This window comes from Neoarius graeffei, chromosome 3 (assembly GCF_027579695.1).
Source record: "Neoarius graeffei isolate fNeoGra1 chromosome 3, fNeoGra1.pri, whole genome shotgun sequence".
In the NCBI taxonomy this organism is placed as follows: Eukaryota; Metazoa; Chordata; class Actinopteri; order Siluriformes; family Ariidae; genus Neoarius; species Neoarius graeffei.
In genome coordinates, this window is record NC_083571.1 from 118699026 (window position 1) to 118720251 (window position 21226).

Genomic DNA, 21226 nt, shown 5'->3' on the forward strand with positions numbered 1-21226 from the left:
TGCCATGACCTTGACCTTTGACCTCCAAAATGTAATGGTTTCCTTCCTGGGTGATTGGCAACACATGTACAAAATTTGGTCCAAATCGATCCATTGGTTCTTGAGATATCTTGCAGACACACAGACAGACAGACAGATACACACACACACAGACTGATGCAGGTGAAAATAATAACCCCTCCGACTACTGTCGGCGGGGTTAACAAAAGACAGTCTGGCGAATAAATGCTCATTTTAAAAAAAGGCAAAATAAAGGATCACCTCCGACACCTTTCACATGGTTTCACCTGGTTTAACACCCAGGACGACTGAAACATGTTAGTAGCAGGCAAGAGGTGTTATCTGTCCTTTTCTCATGGCTGGTGTCAGCATGTCAGCATGAACAGGAGTCGAGAATCCCAAACATGAGCTCAGCACTTATTACTACACGACCTTCTGACCTCATTTAAGCTGACGAATCATCCAGCACCTGCTGTAAAATCAACTGCAGTCTGAGCGTCAGACCTGCCACGTTTGCTATCGGAATGTAAACAAATTAAGACTAACCTAATGGTTAGCTTTCACAGGTAAAGACATTAAGTCATATGCTAATGGAAAACGGCATACTGAGACAACAGTTTACAGATGCCTCGGGTTAAACTCTTTTGGCATTAATTCCTCCATGTATGAGAAACCTTTGTTCCAGGTAAATCCTTTCCACAGAGGTTTCGAAAGTTAGGAAGTTGTTATAACAAAGTCCGGGACCAAGCCATCATTAAACAATTCTATTGGTTTCTGTTTGCATTAGCGCAAGGATAACACGTGTTTTGGCTCCAGGCCTTTTTATTGAGCCAAACGAAACTGGCAGTTTTCACTGTTGTTCCTTCAAACATGATATTTGGATTGTCAGTGTACTTAAATCTACAACGGTTGTTTGTCTTAGGTGTACAGGATTCATTGTTGTAGCGCTATCATATTTATATTTCCATGGGGCGAGATGTACAATGACATAAAACAATAAAGTGCAAATATAGCTGTTGAGTATTTCTTGTGTTCTCTGGAACACTATTCCAGGGATTACTACAGTACAGAGACGTCCAGAAGTGCCGGCGACCGGCGGTTTTCTCCACCTACAGAGAAGGTCTGCGCCGGCTACTTGATCCCAGAAAAAATAAAAACTTGCCTTTCAATATTCAAGCGATGTATATCGTTTCCGCTGCCCATAATTTGCTGCAAATCCAATTATTTCACCACAAAACTGTCTTTGATTCGGGTCTAGCATGACGGGAAGTGACGCTATATTTGTTGATCTATTCTCATGCTCGCTCCGGTTTCCCCCACAGTCCAAAGACATGCAGGTTAGGTTAACTGGTGACTCTAAATTGACCGTAGGTGTGAATGTGAGTGTGAATGGTTGTCTGTGTCTATGTGTCAGCCCTGTGATGACCTGGCGACTTGTCCAGGGTGTACCCCGCCTTTCACCCGTAGTCAGCTGGGATAGGCTCCAGCTTGCCTGCGACCCTGTAGAAGGATAAAGCGGCTACAGATAATGAGATGAGATGAGATGAGATTCTCATGCTCTGATTGGCTGAGCCGGACCACGTGACCACACCGTAGCGTATGTAGTTATGTTACAGAGCCAGGCAGCGTACTACAGAGGGGAACTGAGAAAGCCAAGCACACACATCTGGAAAGAAATTTCATACAGATTTAGCAAGTATTTTACAGGGAAATGGTCTGTAATGTATTAGCTGAGAATGCATCAGAAGTCACTAGAAGGCGTGTAAAGTTCAAAATTTTCGCACGCCCCCAGACTCCCCTAGCAGAGCCGCCTGCTGCTTTTTTTTTATCCGGCTACTTCACGTTTTCTGGAGAACCCTGACAGTACAAGAAAAACGCCTTCCATTGGCTAAGCTGTGTCTGATCCTCAACATTAACAGTCAAGAGATTTAAGAATTCACAGCTTTGAACATCATAAGCAGGACTTTGATGTCAATGCAGAACTTAAAGGTACAGCCAGTGATTTGAAGTTTTCAAACTCTAAATTCAGCCCACAAAGCCACGCCCCCAAAATACGATGCAAACCCACCGGCTAAGATGGACCTCCTAGACGTAATACATGAGATGGAGCTTTAATATGAATAACAGATATGTCGAAGTGTTTCCTTATACTGATTAGTTGGATGTGTCTGGTCCACTTTTTTTTGTCTTTTTCTTCTTTACAGTCTGAGGCGCTACAGAGACCAGATCTTGTCTGAGTAGATATTTCATTACCGCTTCCAGAATATGATGAGCATTTCAAAAAAGTATTGACTTTAAAATATCTGACCGCACCTTTAATGGAAACCAATGTCAATGGGATAAGACTGTGTTAATAAGCTGTGTGTTTATTTTCCTGGAATATTTATTTTGTAAGAGAGTCCTTTTTAAGAAATCATACGCATCAAAGCACTTTCTGTGAGCGGTTCGAACCTGACCACTCACTCAGTTCAAACACCTGCAGGGAAGCTCTTTTTTCAGCACTATGGTTACGTGCTTCCTACAGCTCCACACCATGACGATGCGTTTGATGTGTTGTGGTGAACTTGGGGTCTCTTAAACTTTGAAGTCACAATTGCAGGCAAAACTTTGAACTCATCTACTTATCGAACATCCTCCAGAAGTGCTCGAAGTGCTGAGAGGGCACTTAGTCAACTTCACAACAGCAGCTCAGACATGTGACTGGCTCCTCAAAGAGCGGAGTTAAAAAAAAGCACAATCACAAAGGTTTCACTCAGGATTAACGACAGTAAAAGCCTGGATGAGTGCCAGTCATTACAATAATCATAACCGACCAGAACCTTCTGGTCACTATTAACAACCAGTATGAGGATGATCCGTGTCTACACGGAACCCTTTTTGAGGTTTCTTCCTGAGTACAAGCTCCTAATGTGCTGTACAGTTAAAGTACTCCGTCGAGGTTGCTGGGTGTGTGTTGCGAACGAGACCCCATTTCACATGGTTTCTGTTCTTCTCTATAAAGTCAAGACCCTAATAATCTAAAATATACTTGACCCTTAACATTAGTCGAGTCAAATGGATTTTTATTGTCATCCCTCCACATTGCTTGTATACACTGGAACAATTTTTCCCAGACCACGGAACGACACAAAACAGCACACAAGTCTACAAAAAGTGCAAATACACAACAGTGTGAGACGAGCGCAGGACAATAAACACACTGAGCACTATATACAGAACAATAAATAACCAGAACAACTCTGTATGGGAAAAGCTATTGCTTAATGGACTGTAAACTACTGTGTTGTGTAGCAGCAATAAATATAACACTGGCAGCAAAAAGAGGCTCATAAGAAAAAAAAAATCTGGATTTCTGAACCCGAAGTGGCCACTACAAGATACCGCGTCGCTGTCTTGGTCTTTGACTCATTAATTATCTATTCCTATCCTGCATTTGTTAAAATGGCTGAACAAGCTCACAGGAATCCCCCAGAGTTTTTAACCTAGATCCTGTTCAGTGCATCTGTAGCCATGGCGTTTAGAGAAGCAGCCTTGGGCCCAAAGGGTTGCCAGTTCCATTCCCTGGCATTCCCTGGACCTACTGTATACTTGCCAACCCCCTGAGAATGAAAAGTGGTAGATCAGATTACATGACACAGTTGCGCCCTTCTCGGAGGGTCTGGGGGTATGCTTCTGGAAAAAAATTTAGGAAAAAAAAAGGTGTAAAATGGGGCATTCTCCTGCATTCTGAGTGCCATATTGGAAGAAAATTAATCAGGAAATCAGACCGATATACTTCACAACGTGCTGCTTCTCACCTCGTCTCAATGCTGGATGATTGTCACCTTGAACTTGTTTTTTTTGGGGGGGCTTTTTTCACCTTTACTGGACAGGGCAGAGACAGGAAATGAGCAGGAGAGAGAGACGGGGAGGAACCAGGAAATGACCTCAGGTCAGAATCGAACCCGGGTCCCCGGATCCATGGCACGATGCCCCAGCCACCCGAGCCACGACGCCCCCGCCACCCGAGCCACGACGCCCCCGCAGCCACGACGCCCCCGCCACCCAAGCCACGATGCCCCCACCTTGGGTTTGTTTTCATAGCAAATCTTTTTTTTTTCTGAGTTTTCATTGTTCGTGATCACCAGAGTGTGTTTTGTTTTTACAAATACTAGCATGACTTGTTGTAACATGTGACCTCATTGCCGATTGGCCAGAACCATAAAGAGAACCAATGGAATGGTGTGACAGAGCGATACTATTTAGATTCAACATCATTATTGCGCCATTCCATTGGCTCTCGGCTTCACTTAATATGACTGTTTGACACTATATACTTGTCTCCCATGTGCCAAAAACAGCTGAAGCGAGATCATAAGAACAAATCCAACAGTGTTCACTGATTATTATCTCATCCAGCCAACAGGTGATGAGTTTATCCCATCATGTGTTGTTCGTCGTCCGTCCGGCATTGTTCACATTTCACGAAAATCGCTTCTTCTCTCTCAATTCTTCATCAATTTTTATTCTTTTTGGCAGGAAGGTAGGTCTGCCTGGGATGCATATAGCTTCTACACAAATTTGCATAATTGCAATTAATAATGAAGATATGGAGTATTTAAGCCCTAACGAGCAGTTTCCACACAAATCGCTTCTTCTCCCTCAACATCTTCACCGATTTTGATTCTTTCTGGCATGAAGGTAGGGGTACCTAGAGTGCATATAACTTCTACCCAGATTTGCTTCATTACAATTATTAATGAAGTTATGGACTAATTAAGCCTTAATGAGCAGTTCAACAAAATTCGTTTCTTCTCGGTCAATTCCTTGCTGCTTTGGATTCTTTCTGGTAAACAGGTCAGTATTCCTAGGGTGGATATCGCTTCTATATATATATCGCTTGTATATAGTGTATATAGCTTGCAACATTTATTGCACAAGGTGGCCCACTTTAGATCATTCCTTCTGGACTAGACGGGGCCGGAGTGAGCTACACCGTCACTGATGGTCTCGTTTTGTAATGCGATAGTTTTTAGAACTGTAAGCAGTAGACGATGTTCATCTGTTAAAATCGGTAGACGACCACTTGAATCGGAAGACTTGGCAAGTATGTGGACCAGCAGGAGAATCCATGGCTGAAGTGCCCTTGAGCAAGGCACCTAAACCCCGACTGCTCCCCAGGCACTGTGTGTGTGTACATGCGCTTGTTGTACATCACTCTGGATAGAACGTCTGCTAAATGCCTGTAATGTAATGTCATGTAATCTGTAGTGTATATGTGATTACCATGGACAACAATTCCCACACATATCCCTGTACTACGAAGAGAAAGAAAAACTTAACTAAAAACGTACATAGAAAGCAGTCCTAAGAGCAGCTGTGGGGGTGATAATAAACATTTATGCAAAACAAATTTTTGGGTTCTTCAGTCGAAGATATAAGCATAACATTCATACGTGTCTGTTCAGAGGGAAAAAAACATGACGCGGTTTTGTGTCACCAGTGAAATGATACTGGTTTGATTCTTCATGGAGACCACAAAACTTTTTACTGTGTTACTGCAGTGTGGGAAAGTTTGATAAAACTTAATAACAACATCTCTGGTAAGAAGAAACCAGAAACAACAACAACTTCTTCTTCTCAAAATAATAATAATAGAACAGCCGCATCTTAGGCTTCTCAACAGCTTTGATTTCGGAAACCTTCAATGGTAATTTTCTTCACTGCACCTGCCAGGTGAAAGACGTGGACATGCCTGCACACGATCAGTGGGACCTGTGCTGCAGGATAACGCTCTCCACTGCATTGTTCTTCCATCAGATTTTAGATTTTCTTTGCATGAAACTTGTATGCATGACTAACTGCATACCATACACAAAGCACTAAAAGGTTTGTGGCTAACGATTATGTCTGCAGCGTGTGGTTTCAACTCACGACATTTATCTTCTCCCTGCTCTTGCTGACTGAAGGAGGTTCCCCAATAAATCTTAATTTCTCTCAAGGAGTTTCTCCAATGTTCTCAGACATTTTTTCACTCCATTGCTGCCTCTGGCTAATTTGTTTGAGGTCTCGACCTGAATTTCTGTAAACCTGCTTTGTTGCAATGTTATTAAAAGCACCTTAAGGATGAACAGTAATTTAAATTAAATAACCAAGCTTGTCTGCCCCGACTGCAAACCCTGCGCCTCTTACACACCAGACCAAAGTTCAGTGAAACTGCTGATTATATGATGATTACCCAAAGCTCCAGTTCATGGGCAAACAACACGGGTTTTGAAGATAACGCAGCGGAAATGTCTAGAAAATCAAACAAAACTGCTGTAATCACCACGTACTGGCTAACCTTGGGGGAATACTGTCTTTTCCTTACAGTCTAAGACAGAAAAAAAGACAAGAAAACTCTAACAGCAGCATATCATACTGTCATAATAATAATAATCTCATCTCATTATCTGTAGCCGCTTTATCCTGTTCTACAGGGTCGCAGGCGAGCTGGATCCTATCCCAGCTGACTACGGGCGAAAGGCGGGGTTCACCCTGGACAAGTCGCCAGGTCATCACAGGGCTGACACATAGACACAGACAACCATTCACACTCACATTCACACCTACGCTCAATTTAGAGTCACCAGTTAACCTAACCTGCATGTCTTTGGACTGTGGGGGAAACCGGAGCACCCGGAGGAAACCCACGCGGACACGGGGAGAACATGCAAACTCCACACAGAAAGGCCCTCGCCGGCCACGGGGCTCGAACCCGGACCTTCTTGCTGTGAGGCGACAGCGCTAACCACTACACCACCGTGCCGCCCCATAATAATAATAAACTAAGTTATTATGTACAAAAAGAGAACATTTAGAAAATATTAGAAAAGTGAACTAAAATAAATTTTGTGCACTTTACATTTAAGTGATGCAGCTCACTTAAACCTCAGGTAAGCAACGCTGGAGAAACCAGCAACAGTGCACTAGATTTTGAAAGTGTCCAAATGAAAAATCCCACCCCCTTCAAAATCAGCCCTCCCTCTAAGGCCATGCCTCCAAAACACATGAACCTGCACTGCCTGACTACTGTTTTATTTATTTACTTATTTATTTATCTATCTTTCTTTCAGTACTACTACTTTTACACAGTTTTCATTATATCAATATTCATCAATATTCATTCATCTCAATTCTTGTTTTTAGTACTATTAATGCACATTCACCTGTACAAAGCTCATACATTTAAGTTATTCCATGAAATCCGAGTCGTACATGAGTCGTGTACAACCAGATTGAGTGGAATAACTGTTTTATTCTCTCTACATTCACTGTATTTTGAGAAACAGAGCATTTTCATTTTTATTTTTTGCAAATTCGATAAATAAAAACTTTGTACAAAATGTCTGACAAAATCATTTCCGCTTAGAATGTAAACAAACCGGCAAAGTGACAGGAGCAATTTGTGAAAAATACAATAATAATAATTCTTGAAAAATTTAAAAAAGACACGTTCTTACCATCAAATACTTTCATTCTATATTTTGCTGCTTTTTTTGTATTTTTGGGGTTTTATTTTCAAGTAGAGTTTTTATTTCATACTCAGCTGATTCAGCAACATGCTCCACCATTTTGTTTTTCTCGACTCACAGTATATGAGCTGATATCCTAGTAGTAGAGTAGCCAATCAGAGTGCGTGATTGCTCATATCCAGTGAATGTGGATAGAATAAAGAGATTTTTTTTATTGTTATATTTTTATCTTTATATTGTATAGCTGGTTTGTTCTTGGATATACCGGTATTTTTCATTCTACTTTATGTTGTACGGTGTGTTTTTTCGTGTGTCTGATAACTTGCTGCTGTAACATAACAATTTCCCAGCTTGGGATCAAAAAAGTAAATCAATCAATCAATCAATCAATCAATCAATCAATCAATCAATCAATCAGTCAATCACTGCTGGAGGATGAGTCCATGAGAAGAGAGCATTGGGGGGGAGCGTAGTGCATCGTTATCATATACACCTACCTCAAAATCTCATTCACTGATAAGAAAACACTTAACATATTGAATGTTCATTCATTATCATCATGAATGTAAACAACAAACATGGATATTGTTAGTATTCACAGCTGTCGACTAGCTAGCGTTAGCTTTAGTCTGCAGTATGTCTGCCTCGCCTTGTGGAAGACTCTGGTCACGCGTAATGAGTGCATGAGCAGGATGTGCACAGATAGACAGGCAGGCCATCCAATCATTTCATTAAAAACCGCTGGAATGGTTGGACAGGCTTATTACAGCCCTGCGCCTGCCACAGATGACAGATTGTTTTCTTTTTATTATCAGAGTTTGATTCATTGCCGTCAGGATGGAAAGTGAATTTCAAGAAATATAACAACAACAAAACCCTCCTAAAATACACTGCCTACCCTCGCTTTAACATTCACAGTGTAGTGCTAATTAAGCTAAGTAAGTACCTAGGCGGCTTGCTAATGTTTGTTGTCACTATTTACACTTACTGAGATATAAAACCATGTCATTTATAAAGGTTTCTTTCACCTTCTAAATATAGGGGTTAAATTTTGTTTTACTTTCTGACAACTGTTGACTTGGAGTTACTGGAGGAACTGTATGTTTGTTCTCACTAACGTTACAGACTGAATGGTGACGCTAGCTCTTAAATCGTTTCACAGGATGCTGGCAAGCAGTTAGATAGCTTGCAAAATAATAAAGAAAGTTATTTCATGTTTGTCATGAATGTACGGGTGGTTTTTAATGTTGGAAAAATTACGTTAGAGGAGTCTATTCTGAAGATTTGTCCTCAAGACTCAGAGACACTTGAGCTTGTCATGTAGGTTATGTATAATTTGTAGCTACTGCAACGGTAGCCTCTACACCAACATATTTATTACCTTATTTAATAAAGTTAATAATCTCATACATTATTTTAAAAATTAGTCAAAGACAATTACCAGATTAGCTAGCTGTTTATGATTAGCTATAGCATTCCAGTGCCTCACTACAAAGTCCCTTGTGTGCCAGGGCCTGATCTTCTCAGGTAGTCTCCCGCCCCAGTACTAACCAGGTACTTAGCGCCAATCTCCATAGCCCTCGGCCGCTCATCTATTACATAGCTAGGGTTACAGTGGGGGGCTGGTCCTCTGGAAACCGCAAGAGTTTGACTCCCTACTCACAGCTGCATTGCGGCATGGCCCACCAGATGGCAGTAGGTACCATTCTGATAATGGTCCAACCCTTTGGACCCAACCACGACTAGAATTCACAATCTCCCAGTTGAGCGGCAGACATGCTAACCACTAGGCCAGCTCGTGGTGCCTCACTACAATAGTCAGTAATTTAACTGTAAGATAATACTAGTTAGTTAGCTTTATCAAACTCTTTATTTTTGATAGAAATCTGTATTATCTGCTTGTGAGGGAAAACCAACACAGTTACAAAATTGGCTGTGACTGGAAACAGCTCACATCAAAATATACACTATGTGGCCAAAAGTTTGTGGACACCCAACCATCAATCTAATTTTTGCTTGTTGAACATTTCGGTTAAGATTTATTCCCCCTTTTCTGTTATAAAAACTTCCACTCTTCTGGGAAAGCTTTCCACTAGATTTTGGAGCAAGTCTGTGCGGATTAGTCACAAGACCATTAGTGAGTTCTGGCAAACAGTTGGTTTTCTTCTAATCCATCCCAAAGGTGTTCAGTGGGGTTGAGATCAGGGCTCTGTGCAGGTCACTCAAATTCTTCCGCTCCAACCTCAGCAAACCATGTCTTCATGGAGGTCACTTTGTGCACAAAGGCATCGTCATGCTGCAACACGTTTGGGCCTCTTAGTTCCAGTGAAGGGAAATTGTAATGCTACAGCAAACAGAGACATCCCATATAATTATGTGCTTCCAACTTTGTGACACCAGTTTGGGGAAGAACCACATTTGGGTGTGATGGTCAGGTCCATACAGTGTACAAAAAACCTGACCTGTCTAACTGGAGCAGTCTGATAAACTTTGCAGGGGATTCGATTCATTGTTGGTTGCCTTTGCTAAACGATGCACTGTGTTGACTATCAAGGCAGTGGATATCTCAGATATACCGTCTGTCTCTGTTCATCTGTTCAGTGAGACAGTAACGATGAGAAGTATTTGTGGTTGAATAAAAATAGAAGGATCCTTGACAGTGGGAAAAATTTCCCCAAATAATACCTTCTGTGATTGTGAAGAATAAACCTAGACACAATACATGACATAATAAAACACCGGAACACTTTCAGGGTAATGCATTTTTTTTTCTTTCTTCCCACAATCAGAAAGACTACACAGACTGAACTAAAGTGGCATTGGTACTCACTCAATAGGCAACTAAAACAAAGACCATAAGGCATCAACAATGGCATGTTCATGATTTAAAGGATATCTCTTATTAATGCTCTATTGTCCTGGCAGCTACAAGTCATATGTACGCCATGCTCTTATTATTATTATAATCCTTATGAGTTTTCCCATGACAGAATATGAATTGAATAGAAAAGGGAAGGGAAATGTTCAACAGATTACACAAAATACATTTTGAATGCCTTACACCTCCAAAATAAAAGAAAACACACACACACACGGACCACCAGTTGACAGTGAAGGAAAGATCCAGTCAAAAATGTTAATGTTGCTAACAGTGACTGAAAACTCTTAGCTCTTAAGCTCATGTCAGCATGAAGACATTTGCATTGTGCCAAGAGGTGACTATCCATCCATCCATCCATCCATCCATCATCCGCAGCCGCTTATCCTGTGCAGGGTTGTGGGCGAGCTGGATCCCATCCCAGCTGACTATGCATGACAGGCGGGGTACACCCTGGACAAGTCACCAGGTCATCGAAGGGCCAACACGGAGACAAACAACCATTCACACTCACATTCACACCTACGCTCAATTTAGAGTCACCAGTTAACCTAACCTGCATGTCTTTGGACTGTGGGGGAAACCGGAGCACCCGGAGGAAACCCACGCAGACACGGGGAGAACATGCAAACTCCACACAGAAAGGCCCTTGCCGGCCACGGGGCTCGAACCCGGACCTTCTTGCTGTGAGGCAACAGTGCTAACCACTACACCACCGTGCCACCCAAGAGGTGACCATTTATTTACTTTCAGTTTTTGCAACATTGGCTTTATTGAACTGAAGCATTAATTTCACAAACCTAACATATCACACATTAGATACTCATTCATATACTATTATATTACAGAGACACGAGTGTTTTAGTGTGAAATATGCCACTGGTATTTTTCATCTGAGCTCCACCGGGGACATGGAGAACCGAAACCGGGACATAAATCTCTATCTGTCACTCGTGAGGAAATCGATTAATTGTTTTGATAAATTTGGGGACTTTTTGTTTGTGTCTATATAATAAAAAGAAAATCACACGTTGGCTTGAAGATATGAAGTTTATCTTCTCATGTTGAAAAACTCGCATTTTAAAAAAAAATAAGAAACACATCGCGGATCTGAATGACATAATTCCCAATATTTCACCCTGATGATGTCACTCCCAGTGTTTTCCCGCTGACTAGACACGTGTTGTCAAAATGGCGAACTGGTTCAAAATTAAAATTATTTTGATTAACTTGCATTTTTTTTTGTTGTTTGTGGATGTGTCCATATAATATAAAGAACATTACACAGTGGCACAATGATATGACACGTATCTTCTTGTGTTGAAAAATGCTTTGCTCACTCGTGAAATATACATTTAGAAGAAGAAGCCTTTATTTGTCACATGTACACCTCACAGTGAAATTCCTCCTCTGCATTTAACCCATCTGAAGCAGTGAAAACACACACACACACACACACACACACACACCCAGAGCAGTAGGCAGCTGAGCTACAGCACCCAGGGAGCAGCTGGGGGTTCGGTGCCTTACTCAAGGGCACTTCAGCCGTGACCCAGAGTGAGAGGAAAGTGCTGTTCATTCACTCGACTGTCCTCACATTTTTCCTGCTGCTACCAGGAACTGAACTGATGACCCTTTGGGCCCAAGGCTGCTTCTCTAACCTTCAGGCGATGGCTGTCCCCATATACATTCACCACTCGAAGATTAACTTCATATCTTTGTGACCGTGTCATATCCTCTATTTATTTATAATTACGTAAGAAAGTGATTTTAAATATATATTTTTTATTATTTAGACCAGACAAAACCTTAACTTACTTACTCTGATTTTAGATAAATGTCTTTGTATTATGTACATTTTGAGAATATTTTATTTATTTATTGCTTTCACTAAAGTGAATAGTTTTCTAAGTGACATGTAAAGAAGAAATAATAATAATAATAATAATAATAATAATAATAATAATAAACAATAGTTTTCTTATTTTTTTCCGAAAAAGTTTCCTTACTTTAGAATTGTGTTGTTTTACTGTAGCTTTAGAGTGATAATCTTTTCTAATATAAACTTTAGGCTGTTAATGTGCTTATTGTGGCGATGGGAAAGTGTGGCGCTGCGCATGCGCACTGTCTGACCGCATCTTCAACAGCCTGCGGAGCGCGCGCGCAGTTTCCACCGAAAAGTATACTGACGTTTAATAAACAGTGAAGTCACGTGACAAGGCATAAACCAACCGAGTGTATAAAAGCAGGTTAATATTTTCGAGTTATAGAGTTTAAAAATATTTCAGATGTAGAAGTAACTCACCTCTCATCCAGTCCACAACCTGAGCCGGAGTCCACGCTGTTATTGGTTCCATCGCCTGTTTGTTTGTTTGTTTGTTTTTATTTGTTCTCGCGCAGAAAGAAAGTGCAGTGCTGAGCAGTGTATTCCTCCTGCAGGTTTCCTCCTGCCATTGTAGACTGGGGAAGAGTTTGGGTTTGAGTCCCGTGCAGAGTTTCACTCCCTCTGAGGATCCGCGCTGGGGGCGGGGCTTCACTCTCACACCCCGCTGTTCGGGACCCGACCCAGCACCCACCCGGAACCCGACCCGACCCGACCCAGCACCCACCCGGAACCCGACCCGACCCAGCACCCACCCGGAACCCGACCCGACCCGACCCAGCACCCACCCGGAACCCGACCCGACCCAGCACCCACCCGGAACCCGTTCACTCCGCATCTCAGTGGACTCTCTCTCTGTTTCTCTCTCTCTCTCTCTGTTTCTCTCTCTGTCTCTCTCTCTCTCTCTCTGTCTCTCTGTTTCTCTCTCTCTCTCTCTCTCTCTCTCTCTGTCTCTCTCTCTGTTTCTCTCTCTCTCTGTCTCTCTCTGTTTCTCTCTCTCTCTCTGTCTCTGTTTCTCTCTCTGTCTCTCTCTCTCTGTTTCTCTCTCTCTCTCTCTGTTTCTCCCTCTCTCTCTGTCTCTCTCTGTTTCTGTCTATCTCTCTCTGTCTCTCTCTCTGTCTCAGCCCTGCAGTAAATATTATGGGCCTGAATCTTCCCCATACTGATTACATTTACTCTTCTGATAAATGAACAGTGCACAGTTCAAACATTTCCCCCGTTTCACTAGAAAGCTTTTTAGCAAGATGGACTCTTGGACTTCACCCAGATGCAAATTGAACAAGAGCAGTAAAAGTTTGCATCCACCTGAAATAGCATGGACCCTCTCCATACAGATGATTCAAATGCAGTACTAGGCTCACACACACACACACACACACACACACACACCTTTTTAGTTAAAACTAGATTTGTATTTATAGACGTACAACCCCATTTCTAAAAAGGTTTGGATGCTGTGTAAACTGTAACTAAAAAGAAAGTGTTGATTTGCAAATCATGGAAACCCTATACTTCATTGAAAATAGTACAAAGACACAAAGATCACAACATATCAAATGTTTAAATTGAGAATATTATATATATATATATATATATATATATATATATATATATATATATATATATATATATATATATACTCATTTTGAATTAAGTGCCAGCAACATGTTTCAAAAAAAGTTTACTGGAGCAACAAAAAAGACTGAAAAGTTGTGTAATGCTAAAAAAAATTTGATTAATTGGGAACAGGTCGATTGTGTATAAAAAGACCCTCCCAGAGAGGTGGAGTCTCTCAGAAGTAAAGATGGTGCAGGGTTCACGACTCTGTGAAAGACTGCGTGCGCAAACAGTGCAACAATTTAAGAATAACATTCCTCAATGTAAAACTGCAAATAATTTGTGGATCACATTATCTATGGTCCATAATATCATTAAAAGAGTCAGAGAATCTGGAGAAATCTCTGTATGCAAGAGACAAGGCTGAAAACTGACATTGGATGCCTGTGATCTTCAGGCCCTCAGGAGACACTGCATTAAAAGCAGACACGTGTCTGTAGTGGAAATCACTGTATGGGCTCAGGAACACTTCAGAAAACCATCGTCTGTGAAAACACTTCATTACTGCATCCACAAATGCAAGTTAAAACCAGATAATAAACAACATCCAGAAACCCCGCCCCCTTCTCTGGGCCCGAGCTCTTTTACGATGGACTGAGGCGAAGTGGAAAACTGTCCCGAGGTCTGACGAATCAAAAGTAGAAATTCTTTTTAGAAATCATGGACACCACGTCCTCCAGGCTAAAGAGGAGAGGGACCATCCGGCTTGTTATCAGTGCACGGTTCAAAAGCATTCAGCGTCTGTGATGGTATGAGGGGGCGTTAGTGCACATGACATGGGGATCTTGTACATCTGGGAAGGCATCATTAACGCTGAATGATATTTACACGTTTCAGAGCAATATGCTCCCATCCAGACAAAATCTTGTTCAGTAAAGGGCTTCCTTTTTTCAGCAAGACAACGCCAAACCTCTTTCTGCACATACTAAAACTAAATGGCTCTGTAGGAAAAGAGTCTGGTTGCTAAACTGGCCTGCTGCAGTCCAGACCTGTCTCCCATTTAAAACATTTGGCGCATTATGAAGCACAAAATACAACAAAGGAGACCCCAAACTGTTGAGCAACTGAAATCCTTTATGAGGCAATAACAGGACAACATTTGCCTTTCAAAACTACAGCAGTTGGTCTCCTCAGTTCCCAAACATTTACAGAGTGTTGTTAAAAGTAGAGGTGATGCAACACAGTGGTGAACATGCCCCGTCCCAACTTTTTTTGAATCATGTTGCTGACATCAAATTCAAAATGAGCAGATATTTTTCAAAATGCAGTAAAATTTCTCAGTTTCAACATTTGATATGTTGTCTTTGTACTATTTTCAATGAAATATAGAGTTTCCATAATTTGCAAATCATTACCTTCTGATTTTATTTACGTGTTAACAGCGTCCCAACTTTTTTGTGGAATTGGAGTGATAGTCGCCTACATTCACAATGCGGCTTGCTCATGTTTAGGTCTATCTGCTCATGTTCTATTGATTTTTTTTTTTCACAAAACAGGCAGGTGAACAAAAACTGCAGCTTTCTGTGGCAAATCTACAATCTTCACATTTTATAAAACGCTGCCCTCTGTGGGTGTGTCATGTAAATTAAATGTTCAAGTTTACAGTCATTACAATCTGCACAGGTGGATGATCTGTTGTACAGAATGCTGTAAATATTATTCAGTCTCTATCTTTTTATTTCTAGAAGTGTACTGTTTTGTCCAGTGCTCGATACTAACTGGTCATAAGGTGTTGATTAATTTTCCTGAACAGAGCCTCTGGCAGTAGTTTGGGCTGCTGACTCCTGCTGTGAATCTCATCTGCTCTTTGGCATGTTTTCATTACCAAACCTTGAGTTTCTCATGATCTCCTCCAGCCTGCTGAGCCAGAAGCAGCTCTCAGACATGGGGTCTCCTTTCCTCTTTAACCAGACTGATGTAGAAGCCCAATTAATCTCCATCGCTTTCCATTAGGAGATAATCATGTAGAATGGAATCATTAAAGTCTAAAATATCATAAAGTTTCAATTTACTGTAGACTAATAATTACATTACAATACACTGAAATATTGTGATATTTTTAATGCATGCAAAGTAAAAAAAAAAACACTTCAAACATTTTATTTTTAAGTATTATTATTATTATTATTTCCGCCATTACAATTTTTCTCTTGCGCACCCCCTAGAGGCAGTCCGTGCGCATTACACGTTGAGAAACATGGTTCCAATATTCCAGCTGCGTTCCAATATTCCGTCCTCTGTCCTTTCCTGACCACTTTAACTTAAGTTCGACGGAAACGTCATCACTCATTTCTTCCAGCTTGTTTCACATGTGTGTGGGGTCACTGACATGTGGACCCTACTGAGCCACATGTCATATTAATTAAGATGCCCTTCCTGCCACAACCCTCCGTCTCCCATTTCTGGGTTTGGGAAACAACCATTCACACTCACATTCACACCTACGCTCAATTTAGAGTCACCAGTTAACCTAACCTGCATGTCTTTGGACTGTGGGGGAAACCGGAGCACCCGGAGGAAACCCACGCGGACACGGGGAGAACATGCAAACTCCGCACAGAAAGGCCCTCGCCAGCCACGGGGCTCGAACCCGGACCTTCTTGCTGTGAGACGACAGCGCTAACCACTACACCACTGTGCCGTCCTTAATGGAAATGTCATAAAGTTAAGAAAAGATCTCATCTCATCATCTCTAGCCGCTTTATCCTTCTACAGGGTCGCAGGCAAGCTGGAGCCTATCCCAGCTGACTACGGGTGAAAGGCGGGGTTCACCCTGGACAAGTCGCCAGGTCATCACAGGGCTGACACATAGACACAGACAACCATTCACACTCACACCTACGGTCAATTTAGAGTCACCAGTTAACCTAACCTGCATGTCTTTGGACTGTGGGGGAAACCGGAGCACCCGGAGGAAACCCACGCGGACACGGGGAGAACATGCAAACTCCGCACAGAAAGGCCCTCGCTGGCCCCGGGGCTCGAACCCAGGACCTTCTTGCTGTGAGGCGACAGCGCTAACCACTACACCACCGTGCCGCCCGTTAAGAAAAGATGTGAAGGAGAATTCATGAGAAAATAGGAAAAGAAAACCGTGGTACTAAAAGAATCCAACTGAACTGGCATTTGTCTACGCAGTTATGCCATGCAGTCATGCAGGTTATATAAACATGGACAACACGATGAAAATATTACTTCGTTGTCAAAGTTGGTATTGAAATGATAAAGGAATAGGCCTGTAGGCTACCAGTCACAAAACTGAAACTAAAGGATTGTCATATTGAGAATGGTTGCTTATGATTGCCTTCCTGTCCACTCAATATTTATCGACATGAATCCCAATTATTGTGTGACTAATTATTTAATATTTAAGTATTTGTTTGCGTGATAGTGTTTTTTCTACTTGGAGCAGGCTTCACTCTTAAATAATTCCTAATGTAAGGGTGCTGACCCAAATGTGCAACTCAATTTCCAAAGAAAAAGGCCGCACCTTGCATATAATGTCCTTTTATTGCACAAACGCGTTTCGGCGTGTGCCTTCCTCAGTGTGCAACAATAACCCTAACTGAGCAGAGATCCTCCAAAGATATCCTATGAAGAAGTTGAACGCCTGACAGATGCAAGGGCGAGTACCTTTGCCTACACCGCAGAGGACTCTGAACAAATTTTATTCCCTGCACTGACGATGGAAATGCACGTTGATAGCTGGGAAACACAGTATAATCAATTAGAAAGTCTACGAAAAAAGAGACGAGAGCATTGCTTCACGGAAGCGTACTTTCCCAATATTGGAGAAACAAGCGTATACCTAGAGGACTACGCATCATGAAAGAACCCACTTTGGGCCGAGATGATCCTGAATTCTGTAAAAAATGGTGTGAGATTCTTAATAGGTGTTCCCTTGATTTGATGTTGTTGGTGATCAATAGCCAAAATAAGAAACTTGTCAGTGTCAAACAAGAGATTACCGACTTGGAGTCTGAGCTTAAGGCGAAATACTCTTCAGCACAATTTAAGGAACTTTTACAGAAATGTGATGAGCAGATCAATATATACAAGACGGAAACGCAACAAAAGAAGATGGAGAAATATCGACGAGACACAATGGACTATCGCAACGACAATGTCTATCCATGGCTACGGGAAAACCGTGGCTTTGGAGGGAGGTCGAGACAATCCAGACAAAGACAACGGAATACCGTAAGCAGTGCCTCGTCTGGAGACTGGAGCACTGACACTGCAAGGTCTACAGACAGGCGTTTTTTACGCTCCAACATGCTCGTTCTAGGGTCCTCTCTGGCGGCTTCGGAAGACAACGTAAGACGCGGAGGGGAAAGAAAAAGAGGCAGAGGAGCGCGGAAATAAAAGATAGCGTCATCAACGTTTCAAGTAAAAAGCTAAGTCAAGACCAACTTTTAGTTTTATCTAAAGGCCTGTCTTTTGTTCCTGTGAAGAAAAATGATCCCTTTGTGACTAAAGTTGAGCTGTTCAAGTTTTTTAGATCTATCCGCCTTAGGGCGTTCTATGTGAAAGGAACTGCAATGCAGTATAACCAACAAATGCCTGTTACATCTGATCAACATACAGCCGTAATCGAAAAGACTACCTTCAAACCTAAAAGCACTTTTCTCCCTCCCATAAATAACTCTTCAGTTGAAACGTTCTGCCGGCTGGTAGAGCAAGATGTCTTCTCTTGTTTAAGGACTGGGGAATATTCCCTAAGACCCAATCTTACAAACTCAGAGAAAGATGCATTACACACATTAATGACTGATGAGGACATAGTGATTAAGCCCGCAGACAAGGGGGGCTCCATTGTTATACAGGATAAAAGTACTTATGTTAAAGACATTGAGAGACAGCTTGGGGATGTTAACTTTTATATGCGTCTACACAGTGACCCTACAGTAAGGTTCAATGAAGATATAAAAAAGGTTCTTAAGAGGGCATTGTCTGATTCAATTATTGACGAGAAAACATATAAGTATTTGTTACAGGCTAACCCCGTTAGGCCAGTTTTTTACACTCTACCAAAAATCCATAAAAGGTTAAATGATCCACCTGGCCGTCCTATAGTTTCTGGAAATCAATCTCTTACTGAGCCTTTATCTAAATTTGTGGACCACCACATAAAAGACCTAGTACATAACTTACCATCCTTCCTTAAAGATACAACTGACTTTCTTGTGAAATTGTCATGTATAGGAGAAGTGAATGCAACTGATTTGTTATGTTCTATGGATGTGACGAGCTTGTACACAAATATTCCACATGATGCAGGGTTGACTGCTCTGGAGTATTATTTACAGATCAATCGGGTGCCTTATGCAGACTTTTTATTGTCCTTAGCCAACGAGGTCCTTAAAAAGAATTATTTTATGTTCCAAAATAGTTTTTTTCTGCAAATTCAGGGCACTGCAATGGGCTCTCCCATGGCACCCAATTATGCAAATTTATTCATGGGAAAATTTGAGCATGATTTCATCTATAATGATAATCCATTCAAACAACATCTGAAGGTGTTTTATAGATTTATAGATGATTTGTTCTTTTTGTGGACAGGTTCAAAAGAGGAACTTTTGGCGTTTAATGACTATGTGAATACTCGACTTTCCTCGATCAAGTTTACGTTGAGTTATGATCAAAATGTCATGCCATTTTTGGATGTTTTGGTGAAAAAGGTTGACAATGTCTTGCATACTGAAATATATCGTAAAGATACTAATCGCAACACCTTTTTACATTATCAGAGTTACCATCCACCTTCTCTTAAACGTAGTTTACCTTATAGTCAACTGTTGAGAGTGCGCAGGATTTGTAACAACGAGGCAGTATTTGAGCAACAAGCAGGGGAACTGTGCGAAAGATTCCGCGACAGGGGATATGCGGGCCACTTGTTGGACAATTGCTTAAGGCCCGGTCCCACTGCACTTACGGATGCAAAGAGGATGTAAAACGTAAAAAAATCTTTGCCATCCGTTGGAAAACGCTATGCATCCGTTGTGTACTCATTGCATACGTGCTTCATACGCTCTATCCATCGAGCATCCGTCCACTGTGATTTCATCCGCGCAAAAAGTTTTGAGCTGCACAAAACTTTTAGAACGGATGAACTTTCCGCCGTGTACGATGTAAATCCGCGACATATACGAGCAACAAACGTTCTATGTCCGTCATCATCCGTTAAACGTCTGCTGTATCCTCTCTGCATCCTCTGGGCATCCTCGCAACTCACATCCGCTGCAGCTGAAAACGGAAAGAGGGAGGAAAGATAAGGTACATGAAACGTCTATTCATCGTTAGTAGCACGGAAATAGAAAGGATGTAAGTGTATGCATCTCGTATATAAAGTATTCAAAACGGACGAAGCGTTTATATCTGGGATGTATCTCGTATATTTAGGATGTCTGGAGTATGTCTAGAGTATGTAGAAGGACACCTAGCGCAGTGAACGGTCTGCATCCGATATACATCCGCGCAACATCCCCTTTGTTTCCGTTAGGCGTACGTGATGCAGCCCCTTCATCCGCTATGCATCCGCTCTTTCTGCTATGCGTCCGCTTCTCAGTTATCACCGGTAACCCCTTCGGAGCTGTCATCCACTTCCATCCACTTCCATCCGCTAGGCTTCCTATGAACATGCGTTTAACATCCCCGCTATATACTACCCACCCCCATTCTTTTCCGTTCTGTTTTCGCCAATTTTGTCCATTTCTGGAGCGGATGAAAACGGATAGAGCCACCCCCGACATTTTGCTCGTCCGCTGTGTCCTTTTTGCATACGTTTTGTGTCCATCGGCCAGTGGGACCGGGCCTTTAGAGCGTGTGCGCAATATTCAGCGCTCAGATCTACTTACTAATAGCGCTAGACATAACCGTTCTAACATTATTCCTCCTGTCACTCTAGTATCCACGTATGGTCACATCTCAAATCATTTGAAAACTATTGTACAACGGCATTGGCATATTCTGCAGAGTGATCCAAATATTGGTAATTCTTTTCAGGATCTTCCACGCAGTTGTTACAAAAGAGCGCCAAGTCTGCGTGATAAACTAGTGCGGTCACTCAACCGTTTTTATCTTTTCCTCCACGTGTTTCACAAGGTAATTTCAAATGTTTTACCTGTGCAGCATGTAACTTTATGCTTACAGAAAAAGAATTCACGCACTCTAAAACAGGAAAAACGTACAAAGTCAAGGGAAGAATGACTTGTTTGTCTACCTTTGTCGTTTATCTTTTGACTTGTCCTTGTGGAATACTTTATGTGGGTAAAACGAAGAGACAGTTAAAAACGAGAATTTTTGAACATAAATGCTCAATAAGAAAAAACGATGAAAAATCATCTGTGGCAAGGC

The 21226-nt window shown here is 41.7% G+C and overlaps 1 protein-coding gene across 1 annotated transcript in view; it reads right to left on the minus strand.

Annotated features, from left to right (window-relative positions):
* Positions 1 to 12889, minus strand: part of LOC132882657 (CNK3/IPCEF1 fusion protein-like) — a 137301-nt gene extending 124412 nt beyond the window's left edge. Inside the window, exon 1 of the mRNA XM_060915740.1 lies at positions 12677 to 12889. Within this exon, the coding sequence (XP_060771723.1) occupies positions 12677 to 12728 (52 nt within the window). The 5' untranslated portion in view covers positions 12729 to 12889. The remainder of the gene's footprint in view (positions 1 to 12676) is intronic.
* Positions 12890 to 21226: the final 8337 nt, after the last annotated feature.